Consider the following 21200-nt stretch of genomic DNA (forward strand, 5'->3'; position numbering starts at 1 on the left):
CCAGAGGCCAAAGAGCACAAACGCTTGTAAAATACCAAGGATTTCTGGTCGAAGCTCAGCGGGTCGACTGAAGCGTTGCTGCCTCTCCGTGAGTCCACAAAGGGGTAGACCGCGTCCATGTGTGGGGAACACTTCGGGGTGGGCATGGGCGTGGCCGCAGTGCGCATGATGATGGGCGGAGGCATGCTCCCTTTGCCCTCCAGGTGGCCGTTGGGAGTGACAGCGAGGGAATACATCTTCATCTCTGGAAGACAAAAGGGGGATGGATTGGTCAAAGGCTGGAACGTCAAGGCCTCCATGTAGCTCTCCCCCTATTCATTGGTTGAAAATGTACAGCTTCAAACATCCCTTAACATCCCGGGGTGCAGAACCCCAATTCAGATGGCCCAGCTCCATCTTTCGGACATGCCCTTTTTACGCAAGGGTCGAACTAGATGAGAGGTGTGATCAGATTGCTTGCCTTTAAGTTAAAAAGCACCCACGGCCTAATTCGGATTGGGACCATGTTGCTTGGGGTGGCGCTGAACCCTTTCCCTCTATGAAGAAACCCTTCCTCTCCTGCCCCAGCTGAAGCTGCTAATTGTCCCTATAGGGAAGATTTAGCTTCACTTTCCGGAAGAAATTAGCTCTGTTGTAACCTGATCTCCACACTCTTCCCGCAACTGAATTTCATAGATCAACGCAGAGGAATTGAGTTATTACAGGGGGGATGAATGCTCCCTGACCCAGCCCTCCACAGGGCATAACCACTCCCCCTGAGGCTGCAGGAGTAGCCACGCCCGCTGATGTCACGGAGCATGGCCACGCCCCCTGGTTTTCCTCCCCTGTGACAGATAATCAACTCATCTAGCCTGGCCCATAAACTATTCCAACATTTTCCTCCTGATGAAGAGAAATCCCACGATCGGCTGTGCTGTCCCCCTTGGCGCTCCTCTGAGGATCTGGGCCTCTCCCCAACTTACCCGAAGCACGCAGTTCCTTCAGCTTCTCAAACTCTTCCTCCAAGTTAAGGGAGGTTTTGTCCTCATCCGTGTCGGACCGGTTGGCGTCACCCTATGGGGGACAAGGGGGGGGGGGCGAATAAAGAGCAACGCTGAATGAAGAGTCCTGATTTTGACAGCGACCAAGGTTAAAAAGCTGTTCAGATTAAAAGCAAAACAGATCCCTTGTGAAAACTGTCAGAAAGAGTTCCATTTTCCAGGGAGATATCCTTGGTTAACTTTCATGGCACCTTGATTTAAAAAGTCCCTTGCCTTTGTGAAAGAAAGCTGTCCAATTAATTAATTAATTAATTAATTAAACAGATATCTTTCACAAAGGCAAGGGAGCCTTTAATTAATTATACTTAATTAAACTGCCCAATTCTTAAACAGCCTTAATTAATTTTACTTTTAAACTGCCCACTAGCCTAAGTTCTCTGAGCAGTGTACAATACATGAAAATAGAAGACACAAGCCATGAAACAACAAATAAAAATCGCATACAATAAAACCAAGGTAGAATCAGCAGCAAAAAGTGGAAACACCCCAGCACATGACGCCAAAGGGAAACCATCAGCAATAAAAGTGTAGCGACATATAAATATGCTAAAAAGAGTTATTCAAATGTCTGGGAGAATAAGAAAAAGGTCTTCACCTGAGGCACCAGGTGAGCCTCTCTGGGTGGGGCATTTTACAAGTGTGGGGCCATCACTAAAAAGACCTTGTAGCCATCCATTTCGCACCTGGAGAAGGACCTCAGATGATGATCTTAATGTCCAGGGTGGTAAATACGTTTAAGAGTAGTGATATATGAGAAATTCATTTTGGTTTGTTTTTAAGAACACAAGAGCATCAGAAGAGACCTGCTGGATCAGACCAAGGTCCATCTAGTCCAGCACTCTGTCTACACACTGGCCAAACAGCTGTTGGTCAGGGACCAACAAAGCAGGACATGGTGCAACAGCACCCTCCCACCCATGTTCCCCGGCAATAGTGCACACAGGCTTACTGCCTCAGATACTGGAGGTAGCACATAGCCATCAACGCTAGTAGCCATTGATAGACTTCTTCTCCAGGAATTAAATTGTGATCTGGAATTTACCTAAGTTCGCACCTTCTCAACCGAACACAAACTTGGATGCAGTCTGAGGTTGGTCCCAAAATTTTCGAGTTTGCAATGTGATTCGTGGGAACCCCCCCTTCAAATATATACGTTGACCACATGTGGACATTTGAAAAATGCTCAAGAAAAGGTTGCGCACTTTTGAAAAATGTAGGCAAATGCATTTTGCACAAGAGAAGAATATGCACATTTCAAGGGTGTGCTCAATCGATGTGTAGTTTGGAAAAATACACTTGACAACAATTACACAGAGAGATGTGAAAGTTAAAAAAAGATGACGCTTGCAATCTGATATGAACCGAGGTTGGAGTTAACTCTTAGATGGAAATGATAAGCTCAGGTTTTGCTGATTTGCCCATCCCCTACTTCACGAGAGCCCTGCTGGATCAGATCAAGGGTCTATCGCGTTCAGCATCCTGTTTTCAAAAGTGGTCAACCAGATGCCTCCAGGAAGCCCACGAGCAGGGTATGAAGGCAAGATCCCTCTCTTCTGTTGCTCCCGAGCAACCCGTGATCCCGGGTAGGTTGCCCAGTGACTCCCATTTCAGTGGGGCTAGTGAATCCGTTCTGGGCTTCAGTCAGAACTTTAAAAGAGCCATCCGAAGTGCTGAACTCCTTCCAGCAAATGCGCATGATTTTATAAATGGTACTCCCCGTAGTCACCTATGGCTGCGAGAGCTGGACCATAAGGAAAGCTGAGCAAAGGAAGATAGATGCTTTTGAACTGTGGTGTTGGAGGAAAATTCTGAGAGTGCCTTGGACCGCAAGAAGATCAAACCAGTCCATACTCCAGGAAATCAAGCCAGACTGCTCACTTGAGGGAATGGTATTAAAGGCAAAACTGAAGTACTTTGGCCACATAATGAGAAGACGGGATACCCTGGAGAAGAGGCTGATGCTAGGGAAAGTGGAAGGCAAAAGGAAGAGGGGCCGACCAAGGGCAAGATGGATGGAGGATATTCTGGAGGTGACAGACTTGACCTTGGGGGAGCTAGGGGTGGCGACAGCCGACAGAAAGCTCTGGCGTGGGCTGGTCCATGAAGTCGCAAAGAGTCGGAAGAGACTGAACGAATAAACAACAACATTATGCCCACACCATAGTTACCTTTTTTGCTCCAAACTAAAAGGCCTAAAATGTCTTAGCCTCTCCGACTTTCCCTTCCCTTCCGTTATTGCTTTTCTCTTCCCAAAACAGCTCCAGATACTTGGGAGGCTTCCGATGTGGAAGTAGAATCCATTGTACAAAATAAAGCGAGATTAAACATATATATACTTGATGCACACAATGTAATTCCAGTTGTGGAATTTGGATTTGGGGTAGGGGTTACTCAGAGCACACCCCTGGCACTGCCCCTAGATTTGACTCAATCAGTCGTCCTTCTGAGCAAAGCTAAGGAAGAAACAGCCGATGGTGAATTTCTTTGCTGGGCAAATCTTTTGTGCTACGAAATGAATAATTCAGCTCTTTTTAAAAAAAAGAAAAAAAGAAAAAAGACCAGAAAAGCCTTTCTGTACATTTAAATCACAGTGCATAACAGCTCCAGTAGGAGCCATTAGCCACCAGCAACAAAACACGGTCCCGTTTTCCCCCTCCAAGTCTATAATTACATATTTATGCAGAACATTGTACAGCACTGCTAATTTCCAGCTTTGTAGAAGCACACCGTTCATGTGGACAGGAAATTGGAAGATCTGGATGGGAGGTCTACCCTGCAAGTTATGCAATCAGTTATTTCATCCTCATCCTCAGCACAACAAAAATGCTCAAATCCTGAGCTAGTATGTTTCATGGTAACAGATCACAAACCATGCCACAACTCAAAGAGTTGCAGATTTTCAGTCTTGAACCTTTGCTTTAGACCAGCCTTCCTCAACCTGGGGTGCTCCAGATGTGTTGGACTACAACTCCCAGAATGCCCCAGCCAGCTGGCTGGGGCATTCTGGGAGATGCAGTCCAACACATCTGGAGCGCCCCAGGTTGAGGAAGGCTGCTTTAGACTGAAGACATATTTACATATTTGAAACTAGTTTAACTTAATTTAAGTACACCTGCCCCTCGCCTTGAGTGAAACTGAGGCAAAGTGTGGAGCAACATGGCAGCCCCAGTAGAGTCTGGTGGCTCCTATGTCAGTGGGGTGGAGAGGATCAACTCTAGCTTTTAGTCAGAAGTAGACAGAGCTCTAATTCTGACTGAAATCCAGAACGGAATCACTGCCCCCCTGACATCGGTTCCACCAGCCTCCATTGGATAGTCCTTATATTAGCAAAGCCAAAGACCCGCTTCAGGGAAAAGCATGTCACCCCAAGGAGGCAATGCGCACCTCCAGCAGAGAGATGGCCATTTGCCCAGGTGTGAGCTGGATTTGAATCCAGCACCCCCAAATGTATCCTGCTGCTATCCATTTTGAACAAGCATCCCCAGCTCTTGGCAGGAATGGTTTTGGACCCGACCTTCTCCTGAAATCCAGCTCCTCGCTGTGTTCAAATTGGTGACAACCAGACTGGAAGCAGAGGTGGGAAGAGAGGCATAGTTTTCTTTGGGAAAGAGGCCCAGATTTTCTGGGACACAGGGTGACCCTGTCTGTCACTCACGGCTCCATTTCCATTTCTTCAATGGCTGCCCAGTTCCCTAAATAAATGACTAAATAATAACAATAACAGATCATGCTGCCACACCAGCAGCTGTGCAGGGTTTGCATTTGCATCCATCTCCCCTCATCCCTCAGCTCTCCGGCATTCTCGCCTCTGGCATCGTGCCTTCCGTTTCAGATTGATGGCCTCATCCAGCAGAACACTTGGCTGCCAGTCAGGCACTGGGCAAGCAGCTGGCATCTGGGCACCCAGGGGGATGGTGGCAATGTGGGTGGGTGGGGAGGAAGCCTCAAAAGAGAGATTAATCTCCGTCAGTTCCACTTGGCTTGGGAGCGACAATTGCATTGGACATTTTGCGGTGGTGGTGGTGGGGGGAGAGAGATATGGCCGCAGGACCTGGGGGAACCCAGAGGAAGGCACTGCGAAGACCTGTTACGGGGGCATCTGGCATCCTCGCCCTTGTTCAGCTGGTTGATCTTTCCTCAGTAGGACTGTTAGCTTTAGGATGATTGACAACTGCTTCCTCTCTGTTGAATGCGTTGAATGTGTTTAGCAAGTTGAAGCACTTGAGTGTAAGCATGACAGCTTCCCGGTATTTACGTTTGGGTGGGAGGAAAACACATCTCCCTGCATGTTTTGACCGGGAAAAAAGTTCTACAACTCCCATCCATGCTGTCGGAAGAATTCCTGGAATTGTAGGCTTTTCCTCTGCTCTAAACACGTATAGATTGTGTCCATCTACAATAGCCTGGTATTTTATTTTATTTTTGGTATTATGGGCCCCACCCAGTTTGCCTGGAATGTGTCCCCACAAGAGGTTGTCTGGGATTGAATTCGGTCCTCTAGTGAAAGAGGTTCCCCCTCCCCCGATGTAAATCATCATCATCAAAAGTCCATCTAGATTACGAACCAAGCTGGACATGACTCCATGTTCCTTAATCCCCCCCCCCTTTTCTCTGGGAATTGTAATCTGGCAAGAACTCTATGAGTAGCAGACTCTGAAGTACCCTTCGCAAAGTGCCATTCCTCAGATTCTTTGGGGAAAGACATGGCAGGAAAAAGAACTGAGATAAAACTGATCTCTGACAGGGCCCTAAGGAACCAAAGCATCCACCCGTGGTTTTTCAATCTATTTGGATCTGGTGGACAGTGCAAAGAATTTGGGGTCCCTAGCTCCACCCAGTCACAGAACTACAGTTCCCAGGATGCCCTGTAAAGAAGGGATGAGAATCATAGAATCATAGAATAGCAGAGTTGGAAGGGGCCTACAAGGCCATCGAGTCCAACCCCCTGCTCATTGAAGGAATCCATCCTAAAGCATCCCTGACAGATGGTTGTCCAGCTCTTGAATGCCTCTAGTGTGGGAGAGCCCACAACCTCCCTAGGTAACTGGTTCCATTGTTGTACCGCTCTAACAGTCAGGAAGTTTTTCCTGATGTCCAGCTGGAATCTGCCTTCCTTTAACTTGGGCCCATTATTCCGTGTCCTGCACTCTGGGAGGATCGAGAAGAGATCCTGGCCCTCCTCTGTGTGACAACCTTTTAAGTATTTGAAGAGTGCTCTCCTGTCTCCCCTCAATCTTCTCTTCTCCAGGCTAAACATGCCCAGTTCTTTCACCCTCTCCTCATAGGGCTTTGTTTCCAGACCCCTGATCATCCTGGTTGCCCTCCTCTGAACATGCTCCAGCTTGTCTGCGTCCTTCTTGAATTGTGGAGCCCAGAACTGGACGCAATACTCTATTTTTCTACATTAGATATAGCAAGGGCAGTAGCGTAATATGGTGTGTGTGTGTGTGTGCTGGGAAACCCATAATGATATCATGTGGACCATCCCTGAGGGGAAAGGTTCTAGCAGTGTAAAGTAGGAAATTAAGTCAATCCAGAGAAAAGCACCACTAATGGCCGTGCGGAGGCACTTTTGGAAGGCGAAACGGCGTCTCATTGCAGCAGTTTAAGTCAATTAGCTCGTGCTTTGAGCTAAACTTAACCCAGCCCCTCTGCAATGGTGCTTCTGCCATTTTTAATTCAATCAGCCCAAATTAAACACACAGAATCTCCTCAAGCAAAACCACCTTCTCTTCAAAGGAGCCCTAATTGAGGTTTTCTGTAAAAACGCTTCTCACGCTGGTGAACGGCGGCGGCGGTGGATGTGCCACCAATTCTGGCAATTATGTCTGACAAAGGTAGAAGCAAGCAGAAGACGAGGAGGAGGAGGAGGAGGGAGAAGTTAAGAGAATGACTTAAAGCAGACTTCCTTAACTTGGAGCCCTCCAAGCATTTTGGGCTACAACTCCTAGCATTCTTGACCATTGGCCAAGCTTGTTGGGGATGATGGGAGTTACAGACTAACTTCGAGAAGGCTGACTCTGGGCCTCTACCACCAGTGCAAATGCACCCTTACATTCCTCATTGTCTCAACACTTGATTGGCCATTGAAAAGCTCGGTGATTGAGGTGAGCAATGTGGTGGACCTTTGAATGACAGGTGGCAGCTTCTCAGGGAAGTACGCTCAGGCCCTGGGCTGACCGTCGGCACCTCCTGGACAGGCAGGAGTATGAGAGGGCTTCCTGTTCCAGTTTACTTGACCAAACAAGTCCTTCTTGAACTCTGGCTGAGGTTTGGCCCAAGACATTTCGCACCTGAGCCAAAGGACACGGTAGCGCCACCTTCTATTTCTTGGACAGATTCTTCCTCCAACCCTGGCTACAGGGTAGTGTCCATGAGAACACCTGAGTGCAGCAAGCTAGTTAAAGGAGTGCAGGACAGGCTGTGTGGTACTCCAAGGGAGTGAAATGGTAGTGGAGGGGGGCGGGCGGAACTGCTGGGGAACAGCCACTGCTGCCCCATCAGCATTTGACACCTGAAGTAGTTGCCTCACTCTGCCTCATGACAGGGCCGGCACTGGTTCTGATGTGTTCCTATGTCCTTGGTTGCTCTTTGGCCCTGATGACTCAGTGCTGGCTCTAGGGTTTAGCGGACCCGTGAGCAAGACACCCTCCATCAGCCCTCTCCCTCACTGAGGGCTCATCTACACCAAGCAAGATATTGCACTATGAAAGCGGTATGGAAGCAGTATATAAGAAGCAGGAGCCACACGACTGCTTTATACCGGTATTGAAGTGCACTGACAACTGCTGGGGCTCATTAACACAGACCATATTCCACTTTCATACCACCATATCCTGCTTGGTGTGGCTCTTGCCTCTTATGTACCACTTTCATACCACTTTCATAGTGCAATATCCTGCTTGGTGTAGAAGTGTCATGTAGGGTGACCCTATGAAAAGGAGGACAGGGCTCTTGTATCTTTAACAGTTGCATAGAAAACGGAATTTCAGCAGGTGTCATTTATATATGTGGAGAGCCTGGTGAAATTCCCTCTTCATCCCAACAGTTAAAGCTGCAGGAGCTATACTAGAGTGACCAGATTCAAAAGAGGGCAGGCCCCCTGCAACTTTAACTGTTGTGATGAAGAGGAAATTTCACCAGGTCCCCCATATATACAAATGACACCTGCTGAAATTCCCTTTTCAATACAACTGTTAAAGATACAGGAGCCCTGTCCTCCTTTTCATAGGGTCACCCTAGTGTCATGGGACCCAACAGTTGTCAGTGTACTTCAGTACCATTATAAAGCAGCAGTGTAGATCCTGCAGTGCACTTCAATACCGCTGTAAAGCAGCAGTGTGGCTCCTGCCTTTCATACCACTTTCATAGTGCAATATCCTGCTTGGTGTAGATGAGCCCTGAGTCTAATTTCTCACCACCACGGTCACCAGCTGCTGTTGCTCTCCTGCCTCTTTCTCACCATGCCTGCCTGACAGGCACAGAGCCAGCGAGCAAGGAGCCCACGGCATCTCCTGCTCTTCCTCCCGACCCCCGCTGTTGCCTGGGCGAGAGTGAGAGGCACTGAAGAGGAAGAGCAAGCCCAGGGGTACCTTGTCAGTGTGGACTTTCGGCAGGTGGCTGACTGTGCCAACCCTTGATGTTGCTGGCCCTGTGACTACTGCCCGTTCTCATAGCTCTTGGCTCACTTCAGGCTGCCGGCCACGGCTTTGCTTGGGCCAAGCCCTCCATTAGAGACCGCCCTTTTCAGGGGTAGTAAGAGGGAAATTTGCTCTATTCATCACCCCCCCACCCCCGTGCACTTGAAAGTGGAACCAGCGGCTCAAGAAAGAAACGACAGTAGACCTTATTTCCCCACCCCTCTTGAGGACGCGCACGTTGAAGAGAGAAGCTGCTTCTCATTCTGCACTTGAATCGTTCTGCCGGTAATCTCAATTGCATATTCCAAAATGGTAAATGGCTGCTCTGTTCTTACGGAGCACGGAAAAAATAATATCCCCCCGATGTGATTAAAGCCCCTTTCCAAGTCATTATTCTTAGCTCAAGCAGTCTGAGTTTAGGTAAGGCTCAAAAATCATTTCCATACGCTAATGACTTCATAAAAGCGTCTTGATAAAATATGATCTTGAGATCATTATATTTCGGAGACATAATTCTCACTTAAAACCCAAACTGCACACTGGGTCTGTCCTAGAGGAGGCAGGTTGAAAGGATGGGTGGATGTCAGAGCAGGACTGGATTGACAAGGAGAAAGGAATTGGTTCCTGGAATGTCATGTTTACATGATGCTCCTGTGGAAGGGGTGATTGGATAACCACGGTAAAGTCAACTTCCCAATAGTGCACCCATGCTGGTTCTCTGACACTTAAGTACTGTTGTGGGTTTTGCTCTCTTACAATGGGAAGTTCCCCTGGGCTTGGCATGGGTCAGTCATTGACAATGGACACCAATGGGCCATTAGGCTGCTCTCTGGGCAAAGACCCATACCTACTTGGTGAGAAGAGACGTAGCTCTCTGGCATGGAGCTATGGCCCCTCAGTGGGAAATGGATGAATTGTTTCCATTTATTGGGTGAATATTGGTGAATAAAACCCTAAAAATGCCATTGTCCTGTAAGCGAAGTTAGTTATCTTCAACAACCTGCAGACAAATAAAGGTCCTTTTGGTGTTCAAGACCCCAAAGCAGAAGTCTGCTAGATCACTCAGTGAAAATGGCTTGGGACCACAATACCTGATGGAGCACCTCTCCCAACATGAACCTACCCATACACTACGCTCTACATCTAAGATCTTCTTCTGAGTGCCTACTCCAAAGGAAGCTCAGAGGATGGCAACAAGGGAGAGGGCCTTCTCAGTGATGGCCCCCCAATTATGGAATGATCTCCCCGATGAGGCTCGCCTTGTGCCAACGTTGTTATCTTTTCAGCACCAGGTTAAAACTTTTCTCTTATCCCAGGCAGTTAACATATGCTGAATTTTTAATTGACCCCAGAATAGTTGTTTTAAATCACGATTGTTTTTAAATCATGATTGTTTTTATGTTTTTGATGGTTTTAATTTTTTGTATATCTGTTTTTAATGTTCATTGTTTTTAACTTTTGTAAACTGCCCAGAGAGCTTTGGTATATAATGTAATAAAATAAATAAATAAAACCCAGTTCACTGGTCCAGTTGGGCGCCTCCTTACCTCAGCTTGGAAACCTTCCACCAAGATGGCGACCAGGAGGTTGAAAAGCACATAATTGCCGAAGGTCATCAGGGCCACAAAGTACAGGGCCGCCCAGGAGGAGGTGGATGCCATCCCGTTGTACAGCACCACGTTCCAGTCTTCTTGTGTGAGGATCTGCGCAGAGCCAGGCAGGAAAGAGAGAAAGAGAGAGAGAGAGAGAGAGAGAGAGAAAGAAAAAGAGAGCAAGATAGAAAGAGAAAGAAAGAAAGAGAGAGAGAGAGAAAGAGAGAGAGAAAGAAAGAGAAAGAGAGAGAGAAAGAGAAAGAGAGAAAGAAAGATAGAAAGAGAAAGAGAAAGAAAGAGAGAAAGAGAGAGAGAGAGAGAGAGAGAGAGAGAGAGAGAGAGAAAGAGAGAGCGCTCAGTGCTCTCCTTTTTAAAAAGCTTTTACAGGGTTGTTCAACCTGATATTCATTTATCAAAATGCAGGCAGAGGCTAGATCTACATGAGTACTTTTTCTCGGTATTGAAGTACACTGATAACTGTCGGACCAACAGTTCTCCTAAAACATTCAAGGCAATTTATATATTCTGGTAAGGACCAAGGTCCAAAATAGACATTACTTTAATTGGGTGTTTAGCAGCTACACTTTAGTTTTCATTTTTACTCAAGGCCAGTTGCAGCCTCCCTGATCCAGATGGAGAGCCTAGCAGGGGGGCTTTTAGGATCTGGTTCAGGGCCCCCGTGCCTACCTTAGAGCACACATGAAAAGAAGGCAGAGCTGCTAGACACACATTTAAAGTCATGCCTGTTTTGGACCTTAGTCATGATCAGAACATGTAAATCAGCTTGAATGTTTTAGGAGAAAGGCCGTATATAAATAAAGTTGTGCCAGAAGTAGTCTTTTGTTATTACTGGCAGTAGCAATGTTGAAGCTTGATCAGGCTTACCTTGACGGTGATAATTCCCCAGCATGTAAAGAACCAATCTGGACTTTCACAAGAGCTCCTTGGCTTCAATTAGTCCAACCTCAGTCAAGAGCTCTGCTTCCATAACTGCCCCAACACAGGAATGGCCCATCAAGAGGTACATGTCAGCTGAGAACAACCTTCAACTCAATTTAGTAGCATGGCTCATATTAACCTTAGTGGAAAATGCCCAGCTCAGCCTTTGTGCCTCGTGCTGAATTCGTTTACCAGCAAGATTTGCTGTGAAAATAGTGCTGGCGCGTCTATTAAGTTGAAGCACGGACTACACGGACTTGATGTCAATTTCGCCCGGCAGTCAATTACTTTATCCCTTGCTTGTTTATCTAGATAAGATGGTCCGAAATCAGCAGAGCTGGGAGTTTCCTCATTTTGAAGTCATTTGTCCTCTAAAGGCCATTCATTTCATGAAGTCTGCCTAACTCTTGCACTTCCAGAGATAAAAATCTGGCAAGGTGACAATGTTTACTGGAATCGCTCCTATTCAAGTAGGGCGGAACAGCTCAATGTTTGACCAAACAAGCCAAAGACCTGGTTGAAGGCAAGCAGGATCCTCATATTTTACAGTCGAGGAATGCAGTAGAAGCAGAGATGTCAGCGACTAGCAGAGAGTCAGCTAGCACAGTGTTCCCCCTGCCCCCTGAAATTTTTAAGGATCAGGAAGTTGCATCCACTCTCTTGAGCACAGAAATCCCATTTTCCAGCAGGGGAACAGAGAGGCTCAGAGATAAGAAACTGGAGCATGTATAGGACAAGTGTAAGACTGAACCCCATTTGTTGCCATTATTAAACAATTGAGAGTCAAAACCCTTGCTGATCTGCAGCCATGAGAACATCAGAAGAGCCCTGATGCTGGATCAGACCAAGGGTCCATCTAGTCCAGCACTCTGTTCGCACAGTGGCCAGCCAGCCATCGGCCAGCGATGAACAAGCAGGACATGGTGCAACAGCACCCTCCTGCCCATGTTCCCCAGCAACTGGGGCACACAGGGTTATTGCCTTGAATACTGGAGATACAACCATCTGGGCTAGTAGCCATGGATAGCCTTCGCCTCCAGGAATTTATCCAACCCCCTTTGAAAGCCATCCAAATTGGGGGCCATCACTACATCTTGTGGTAATGAGTTCCATAATTTAACTATGCGCTGTGTGGAGATGCCCTTCTGTTTATCTGTCCTGAATCTCCCACCAGTCAGCTTCATGGGATGATCCTGGGTTCTAGTATTTTGAGAGAGGGAGAAAAATGTCTCCCTGTCCACATTCTCCATCCCATGCATAATTTTGTACACCTCTATCAGGTCTGCCCTCAGCTTCCGTTTTTCCAAGCTAAACAATCCCAGTTGATGGAACCGTCCCTCACAGGGGAGATACTCCAGCACCTTAATCATTTTAGTTGCTCTTTTCTGCACTTTTTCCAGTCAAGTCACTCAAAGTGTAGATGTATTAAGCGAAAGCACCTAAAACATCACCAAGAACACATGACCAGATCAATTCCTTATGTTTGCCCCGCTCTTTATTCTATTTCTTCCCTTGTGTCATTTTTTTTTAGATGGCAAACCCCTCACGACAGTGACCTGGCGTCTTGTAGTTCGTAAAAAATTCCCCCAAAGGGTGGTGCTATATGAACAATAATGCTAATTTTAAATAGGGCAAACTTCTGCTAGCCCTTGGTTATAGAGAACAATGGCGCCAGAGTCCCAGAAAGACCTTCGAATGTCAGATGGCTGTGCCTCTTTTAACTGGGTGGGGCGTAGTCCTTACCTGAAACACAGTGACAATTGCCCACAGCAAGGTATCGAAATTCTTCCTGTCTGGCATCGTATCCCCCGTATCTGTTTTCAAGCCAAACTTGCACCCAAAAAGATGCATACCCAGAATGCTGGAAAACAGAGGGAGAAAGGAATTTGTGAAATAGGGCTCCTCCCCTAAAATGGTTGCGGTCGGCAAAGTTCATGCTCTGAAACAACCCCCAAAATTTTCCACTGCAAATGGGGCAGAGGGGGGCATTTTACTTCAGTCCTAGACTCAACATAGGTGTTGGGGGGAGGGAAGCAAACTTCCCCCACCTTCCCTAGGCAATGGAATCCCCCCTCTAGGAATCACGTCTCCTTGCCCAGCTCCTGGGAACATTGAGAGCCGTCTTCTACATCAGGGGAGAATTCACTTGGGGTGAAAAAAACCCAGACAGCTGTTCACCAGTGCAGCAACACAGTAATTTAGGGCTTTTCTACATGAGGCTGTTAATCCGCTGAATCCACTTTCTGTTTTGTCGCAGAACTGAGAACTGAGCACTACACGAAGAGCATCTCATCTCCTACTTTTCTGCTACATAACCTCTAGGTGGCACTGTGGTATAGCAGAATAATGCAAATGCACAAGTTGGAATAGCATTTTCTTTAGCTTAGTTTAATTAATACTGCATTTCCCCTGCTCTAAACAAAACAAAACAAAACAAAAACCTCATTAAAAGTGCTCTGTAGACACAGAAGCAAAACTGGGGGGTCATGATGTCATCATCTAAAGAACCCCTAAACAACTGTGAGTTGGGAATGATGAGCACACGATAAATGCCTCGTGTAGAAAAACTCTCTGCCACCATGTGTATGGTGAGTCAGTTGCATGCCAGATCCCGTGTGTGCATGTGTGTGTGGCAATTCTACCACTCCTCTGGTCTCCCAGATTTCTTTTCAGAAGCTCCACTCTGGAAAAATACTCCTTTCCATTTGGAAGAACGACAACCGCCTCACCATGACTCTACTCGTCCATCATGGTCATTTCCCCCTTGTTAAATGGCCACTCGGAATGTGCAAACGCCTTCGTGCGCTTCCTCTGAAACAGAGCCAGATTTTTTCAATGTTCCGCCCACCCCGCTCCACCTAAAACTTTGCAATCAAAGTCCATTTTGAAGATGTACTTTAGAAAGAAAGAAAAGCCGCTGCGCTTCGCACCACGGTGCTAGCTTTGAGTTTCCGTCTATCTGAGGGCAGGAGCAGGGTGGCTGGGTGGGCAGAGAGAGAGGATAATTGTCAATCCTGTTTTTGGCGATGGCCTCCTGGTTTTCCGTTCTGCCGCCTCAATGTTGTTTGCCGTCGATCAAGAACAATGGCGCAATTGTTTTGGTGCTGTTGTCACTCTGCCACCTGCATTTGTCTCCAGGGTGGCGGGATCCGGGGAAACAGCGAGACGCTGTAGAGGGAAACCCATCTGCTGAGCATCGGCCTGTCAGTCTGTTGTGAGCTCGGCTGTCACCTCGGCTCGCTTGGCACGTGGGCCCCTGCTGCCGTTCTAACCCACCCAGCACTGAGATGAAGAAGGAGACAATTAATCGGGGAGGAGAGAGAGAGAGGGAGAGAGATGCATGGGCCGGCACGTACCTGAAGATGAAGATGAAGAGCATGAGCAGCATGCAGAAGGTGGCCACGTTGTCCATGGTCTTCATCAAGACAACCAACTGGCGCCGAAGGGCAGGCATGAACCTCACCAGCTTGAGGACCCGGAGGAGACGGAAGGTCCTCAGCACGGAAAGGCCTCCGTCGGACTGCCCGATGATCTCCCAGACGCTGCGGGATGAGAAGAGATTCGTGAACTTCAGCCATCTCTCTTTCAGGAGTCGCTGGTGCAGAGTGCAGAACCTCGGGGGGGGGGGGGGGAGAAACCCAGCCCACTTGGGGTCTCCAGATTGTCAACCCCTCCCCTTTACCAGTACAACAATGGAACCAGTTACCTAGGGAGGTTGTGGGCTCTCCCACACTAGAGGCCTTCAAGAGGCAGCTGGACAACCACCTGCCAGGGATGCTTCAGGGTGGATTCCTGCATTGAGCAGGGGGGTTGGACTTGATGGCCTTAAAGGGCCCTTCCAACTCTGCTATTCTATGATACCCCAAACCATCGACCGTTTAGTGTTTGCTGGCATTTGTGCAGTTTTCTCCCCATTCTAAGATGTTGAAATGCGTCTCTTAATGCTCAGTTGCTGGCACGTTAAGCTAAAATATTTCACCGGGGAACATGGGTGTGTGTGTGTGTGTGTGTGTGTGTGTGTGTGTGTGTGAAGTTGCTGTTGTGCTCAAGGCCTACTTGTGGGTTTCCCATGGGCAGCTGTTTGGCCACTGCATGAACAGAAGGCTGGATTGGATGGGCCCTTGGTCTGATCCAGCAGGGCTTTCCCGACGGTATACGCTGGTATTTTGCCCTGCCCTCTTTGCCTTCAGCTCTGGCCACCACTGGAATGTGACCCCTGAGAGCTTCTCCAGAATTGAATCTGGCCCTTGAGCTCAAAGAGGTCCCTGTACACCAGGCTTAAAATTACACTGCCCAGGTCTCCTTGTGCCTGGTATGTTGCACTGCAGTGATCCAAGTACTGGGGGGGGGGGGAAGGGAGGGAGGGAGGGAGGCGGGAGAGACCTCCCTCTCTTCTCTCCTCCTTCCCAGTAGCCCCATAAGTTGGGTGCATGGCAGGGAAGGGTCTTGGAGGACAATGGGTGGGTGAGAGCATGAACACTGGAGGTCTGGGAAGTTCAGTTCTTTTCCTTGGCTCAGATTTTTTCTAATCTGGGATGGAGGCAAATTATGGAGTCATAATGCATTCATTTGAGGTTGGAATGATTAGCCCACCCAAACAACAAAATAATGACATTGGCAACAACCTTTGATGAGAGAGAGGTTGAGAGGGAGAGAGAGAGAGAGAGATTCTTTCCCATTGACCGCCTCCTCCGCCCCCGTGTCATGCCTGTAAACCTCTGACCACCAACGTACCTGATCACCACAATGATGCCATCAAAAATGTTGTAGGGGTTCTTGATATAGCCCCAGATGCCAAAGGCCAGGAGTTTGAGCAGCATCTCCAGGGCAAACATGCTCGTGAAGACGATGTTGCTGATCTCCAGAGCGTTGGTCAACTCGTCGGGCTACGCGAGAACAGGAAACAAAGGAGGGCAACGTCAGAGTGTTAACATGTGCTGAGAAAGCCAAAGAGCATCGCGGTGACCTCCCTAAAACAGACCCCAAAGGACATTTGCAGCAGAATCATAGGAACAGTTCTGCTAGATTAGACTCAAGAGATCCAGGAAGCGGTTTAAGATCAGAACAGGAGCCCTGCCGGATCAGGTCAATGGACCGCCTAATTCAGCCTCATTCCGCTTCCTATGGTGGCCAACTGGATGCCTCTGGAAAGCCTACAAGCAGGGGCAGGAAGACAAGGTCCCCCCTCTCTTGTCCTCCAGCAAATGGGTTTCAGTGGCACAGAGAAGTTGCATAAAACTAATAGCCAAGGGTACATCTCTCCTCCCTCTGGAGTTTGTCTCATTCCCACGCCACTTTTGAATCCATCTAAGCTAGTGGTATTGTCCCATCCTGCAGCAAGGAGTTCCAAAAGTGACTTGTGCATTGCTTCCTCTAAGGCTTCCAGAGAAGAATCTGAAACCTCCTGTGGTATCCTCTGTTACTGAGGGCACTGATGCCATAATTGGAAAGGTTTGCCCCTAACCTGCAATGTTTGACTTAAATTTATAGTCCTGTAATATGTGCACTTTGCTCTGTGTTCTGTCCTCGAGGGACAGAACACTGAGCACTCCCTCTTCTCTGGATCTCCTTGGAACTAAACAAATGTTCTACTTCTGATGTTGCTCAAACACACAGTTTGCAATCAACGAAACCAATCTGCATCTAGGGATGCATAAAACACATCTAATTTAGCTGGTTTTTTCTCTTCCCTGGAAATCCCTCCACCATTCTGCTTCGGGGGGAAATGCCAGGCTTGCTTCAAATTTCAAATTGGGCTGTTCTACTTTTTCTAATGCACCGTGGGGGGAACAAAAGCAGCCGAATGCTTAGATACACTACTAACGGTGGTCACGAAATCTTTTTCAATTAAATGGCGTCCCAGTTGCAGCCAACGCAGGACAGGATCTCACAAAATGGGACAATTAAGGTCTCTAGGAGTGCCAGAGTAGCAATTGCTAAGAAGAGCGTAGTTGCAAAATATCCCTTTTCTTACTCTGTTAAGTTGACTGGGGGGGGGGGGGGTTATTATTACAGCAGGGAAGTAAATTGGGGAAATATATTAATGGAGGAAGCAGAGCAAGAATTGCGTATGCGCTATTAAACCAAATAATTGCAACTGGAGTTCACAACGTTACCTCTGTTTATTTGATACTTCCATTGAATGGAGAGAGAGAAAAGAAGAAGAGCCAACCTAGAAATGGGAAGGGGAAGGAGGGCGGAATGCAAAACCTTGTTCTTATTAATAGCATGGGATAGAGTAAAATACAGCCAAAGGTGTGAAATCCAACCTTTAACATCCATTTTATACAATAAGGGTTTTGTTAGAATGTAAGCCTCTGCAGCAGGGTCTTGCTATTTTATTGTTTTACTCTGTACAGCACCATGCACATTGATGGTGCTATATAAATAATAATAATAATAATAATAATAATAATAATAATAATAATAATAATAATGATAGAAGGGAGCTTTAAAAATGTTTGGAAACAATCTAGTTTTTACACGGATAATCTCGCAATTTGAGATCTTTAACAATCTAGTTTTTACATGGATAATCTCGCAATTTGAGATCTTTAACAGAATGGGTAGAAATAGGTTGTTTTTCTGCTAGTACCTTCAGAGAATGCATTTTATTTTAAAAGGTGTCTGGAGGAGACAGAGCCTTAACTCTGTTAGAAAAGATTATGTCTTCACTGACTACATCCAGAGGTCTGTAGTATAAGATCAATGGCTTACAAATAAAGGATGCGGGAAAGGACAAATGCATTAAAAAATATGTGGAACAGAGATCTGGGATCAGTCATATAAGAGAAGAAATATAGGAAGTTAAGTAAAGAAGTGCTTTTTCAATATTCCTACCAATTGACACAGAAATGGTTTTAAAAAATACTAGATCATTGGCATAGGACACCTGCAAAATAAATTAACATGTGCCTACGTTGAGCAACAGCAGAAGGGGTTTAAACATTCCTGGAACAAATTATAATGATTGGTAACCCATTTTTGTTGCTATAACGAAGAGGAAATGTTGGTATGTGTTGGGTGTTGAGTATGCTGTCATTGAAGATCTTTTTTTCCTTTGGAGAATTTAATTTTTAAAATCAATAAGAATGTGCAGAGGTGAAATTAAATAAGATGAATAACAGCTGAAATAATTCACAGGAGAAGTGGCATAAACCATCCAGGTATCTTCTCTGGACTTGATTTACATCTAAAAGAGAATATATATATATATATATATATATATATATATATATATATATATATATATATATTATAGTATGTTTGGTTATATATGGAATTAGTTAGGCAAAGAGTTTCAAGAACAATTTAGCAATTTAATTGTAATAGCAAGAATTGAGCTGGCATATAAGCGAACATCTCCAGAGTGGCTGATAATTGAAGTTCAAAGGATTGATCTGGCGCCTAGATGGTAAATTGACTCATTTGATCAGATTTCAGGATGGAAGAGAAAAGAGGCATGAGATTAAAGAGGTTTGGGCACAGGACAGCTGGGGTTGGATGATATTATATTGGTATGTCCAGTGCAATGAGAATTCCTACTCATGGAATTGCTACGGTTTGTGGAATTCCTACTGTTCGTGGAACTCTTCATATAAACAGTTGTAATGATTCAGTTGTGGAAAATGAGGTTATGATAATAATGATACATAAGTTTAATATTAAAACATACTCAAAGAAGATATAATTACACCCAATTTTATTTTAGGCAAAGTCAAACGCAAAACGAGGGTTATAAGAGCAGCAACAAGGCATATTACGTCTGACCCCCTTCCTCGGTTCCTTCCTAGGGGCGCAATCTTATGCAGGTTTAGACAGAAAAAAGTCCTACAACTCCCATCATTCCCCTGCCAGCCATAATCTTCTTGATTTGACAAATGTAACCAACTAATTGAAATTAACTAAGTCTGCAAGCAAGTTCTTTATAACACCCCCCCCCCTTAGATTCAGCGTGAAGGCACCACGGAGACGGAGCACGGAATGAAGCAGTGAAGTACGTCATGACATAGAGATTCAGATAAAGACCCCATTAAAACACATCCATTCTTTTTAATTAATGTAAATGTCTCCATGTGGTTCAAGCCTGCAGTAACATCTCCAGCCACTAGGGGCAGGCTTAGCTTAGCACATAGTTTTGTAGGCGGTACAGTGTGAAGCCGGGTGAGATGAGTAAACCAAGGTGCAGCATTCAATAGGAATGTTCTGGTGTAGCTTAGGAAGCTGTCCTATAACAAGTCACGCCGTTTCTCCATCTAGCCAAGTCTTGCCTTTTTTAAAAAAAACTGGGATTGAACCTGGGACCTGCGGCATGCAAAGCCGAGCAAGACAGTGTGGTGAAGTGGTTAGAGTGTTTGGCAAAGCCTGGGGAGACCCAGGTCCAAATACCAACTCAATCATGAAGCTCAGTGGGTGACTCTGGGTCGGTCACCCTATCTCAGCCTAAGATACCACCTCACAGGGTTGTTGTGATGATAAAAAAGGGCTGGGGGAAGAAGCTTGCTTAGCACCTTCTGAGCCGGTGAGGGAAGAGTCATGATATAAAATGTAATCTATGATCATTTTATTTATCTATTTATTGCATTTATATCCCACATTTCCCCCCCCTCAAAGCAACCCAAGGTAGCGTACATAATCCTCCTCCTCTCCACTTTATCCTCACAACAACAACCCTGTGAGGTAGGTTGGGCTGAGAATCTCTGACTGGCCCAAAGTCACCCAGTGAACTTCCATGGCTGAGTGGGGACTAGAACCCGGATCTCCCGACTCTCAGTCCAACACTCTAATTCTCTTGGTTGGACTACTGCAACCTTCTTCTCTCTGGCCTTCCCTCGTCTCACATCAGTCCGCTGGTCTCTGTCCACCACTCTGCCGATAAGATCATCTTCTTGGCCAGCCGCTCTGACCATGTCACTCCACTTCTGAAATCTCTTCATTGGCTTCCAATTCACTCCAGAATCCAATATAAACTTCTCCTGTTGACCTACAAAGCTTTTCACGGTCTAGCTCCTGCCTATCTCTCCTCTCTCATCTCACACTATTGCCCCACTCGTGCTCTCCACTCCTCTGATGCCATGCTTCTCGCCTGCCCAAGGACCTCCACTTCCCTTACTCAGCTTCGTCCTTTTTCTTCTGCTGCCCCTTACGCCTGGAACGCTCTTCCAGAACACTTGAGAACTACCAACTCAATCACAGCTTTTAAAACTCAGCTAAAAACTTTTCTTTTCCCTATAGCTTTTAAATATTGAGTTTGTTCTGACTCTATACTGTTAGCTTCTCCCTACCCGGTGCCTGTTTACACTTCCCTGTGCCTGTTTGCATTCTCTTTCCCTCCTTATTGTTTACTACAACTTTATTAGATTGTAAGCCTATGCGGCAGGGTCTTGCTATTTACTGTGCAATCTGTACAGCACCATGTACATTGATGGTGCTATATAAATAAATAAATAATAATAATAATAATAATAATAATAATAATAATAATAATAATAATCTAAGCACAACAACCCCACACGGGCTTTCCACTACACATAATAAGAAAGTATGTCCATCTGTCTGTCCATCTCTAAGCATCATAGCACCAAGATTGTGAAACTCACACACATGAAACCTCGCGTGCAGACTAAGGGTGTGTGCTTGCACCTTGTGATAATTTTATTTGTTCGGCGAACCTGGCTGAGAAGCAATGTAATAACACCCATGTGAGTAGATCTCCATCCTAACTCACTTTCTCAGACAGCACCAGTCTCTGCCATTCCCTCCATGTATGGATCTTGAATTGAAAAGCCCCCCCCCCCCCGTTTCCCTCTGTGACTCATCTCCTGCCCGGAAATAGCCTTCCCCTCTCCCATTTGATCATCCATTAATAGCCAGGAAATAGCCAGTGGTCATTATCAAATTAGCCGAGATCTGAGAGATGGGCTATCATGGTGACAGCAAAGCACAACTGAGAAAAATGCATGCTTAGTTCAAGATAATCTGCACGCAAC

The 21200-nt window shown here is 46.3% G+C and overlaps 1 protein-coding gene across 1 annotated transcript in view; it reads right to left on the reverse strand.

Annotated features, from left to right (window-relative positions):
- Positions 1–21200, reverse strand: part of CACNA1H (calcium voltage-gated channel subunit alpha1 H) — a 132140-nt gene that overhangs the window by 45181 nt on the left and 65759 nt on the right. The window contains exons 9-14 of the mRNA XM_063143256.1: positions 15946–16097; positions 14568–14753; positions 12955–13072; positions 10228–10383; positions 963–1053; positions 36–244 (exon numbers count right to left, since the gene is read on the reverse strand). Of these exons, the coding sequence (XP_062999326.1) occupies positions 36–244; positions 963–1053; positions 10228–10383; positions 12955–13072; positions 14568–14753; positions 15946–16097 (912 nt within the window). The remainder of the gene's footprint in view (positions 1–35; positions 245–962; positions 1054–10227; positions 10384–12954; positions 13073–14567; positions 14754–15945; positions 16098–21200) is intronic.

Source organism: Elgaria multicarinata, chromosome 17, assembly GCF_023053635.1.
Source record: "Elgaria multicarinata webbii isolate HBS135686 ecotype San Diego chromosome 17, rElgMul1.1.pri, whole genome shotgun sequence".
Taxonomy (NCBI): Eukaryota; Metazoa; Chordata; class Lepidosauria; order Squamata; family Anguidae; genus Elgaria; species Elgaria multicarinata.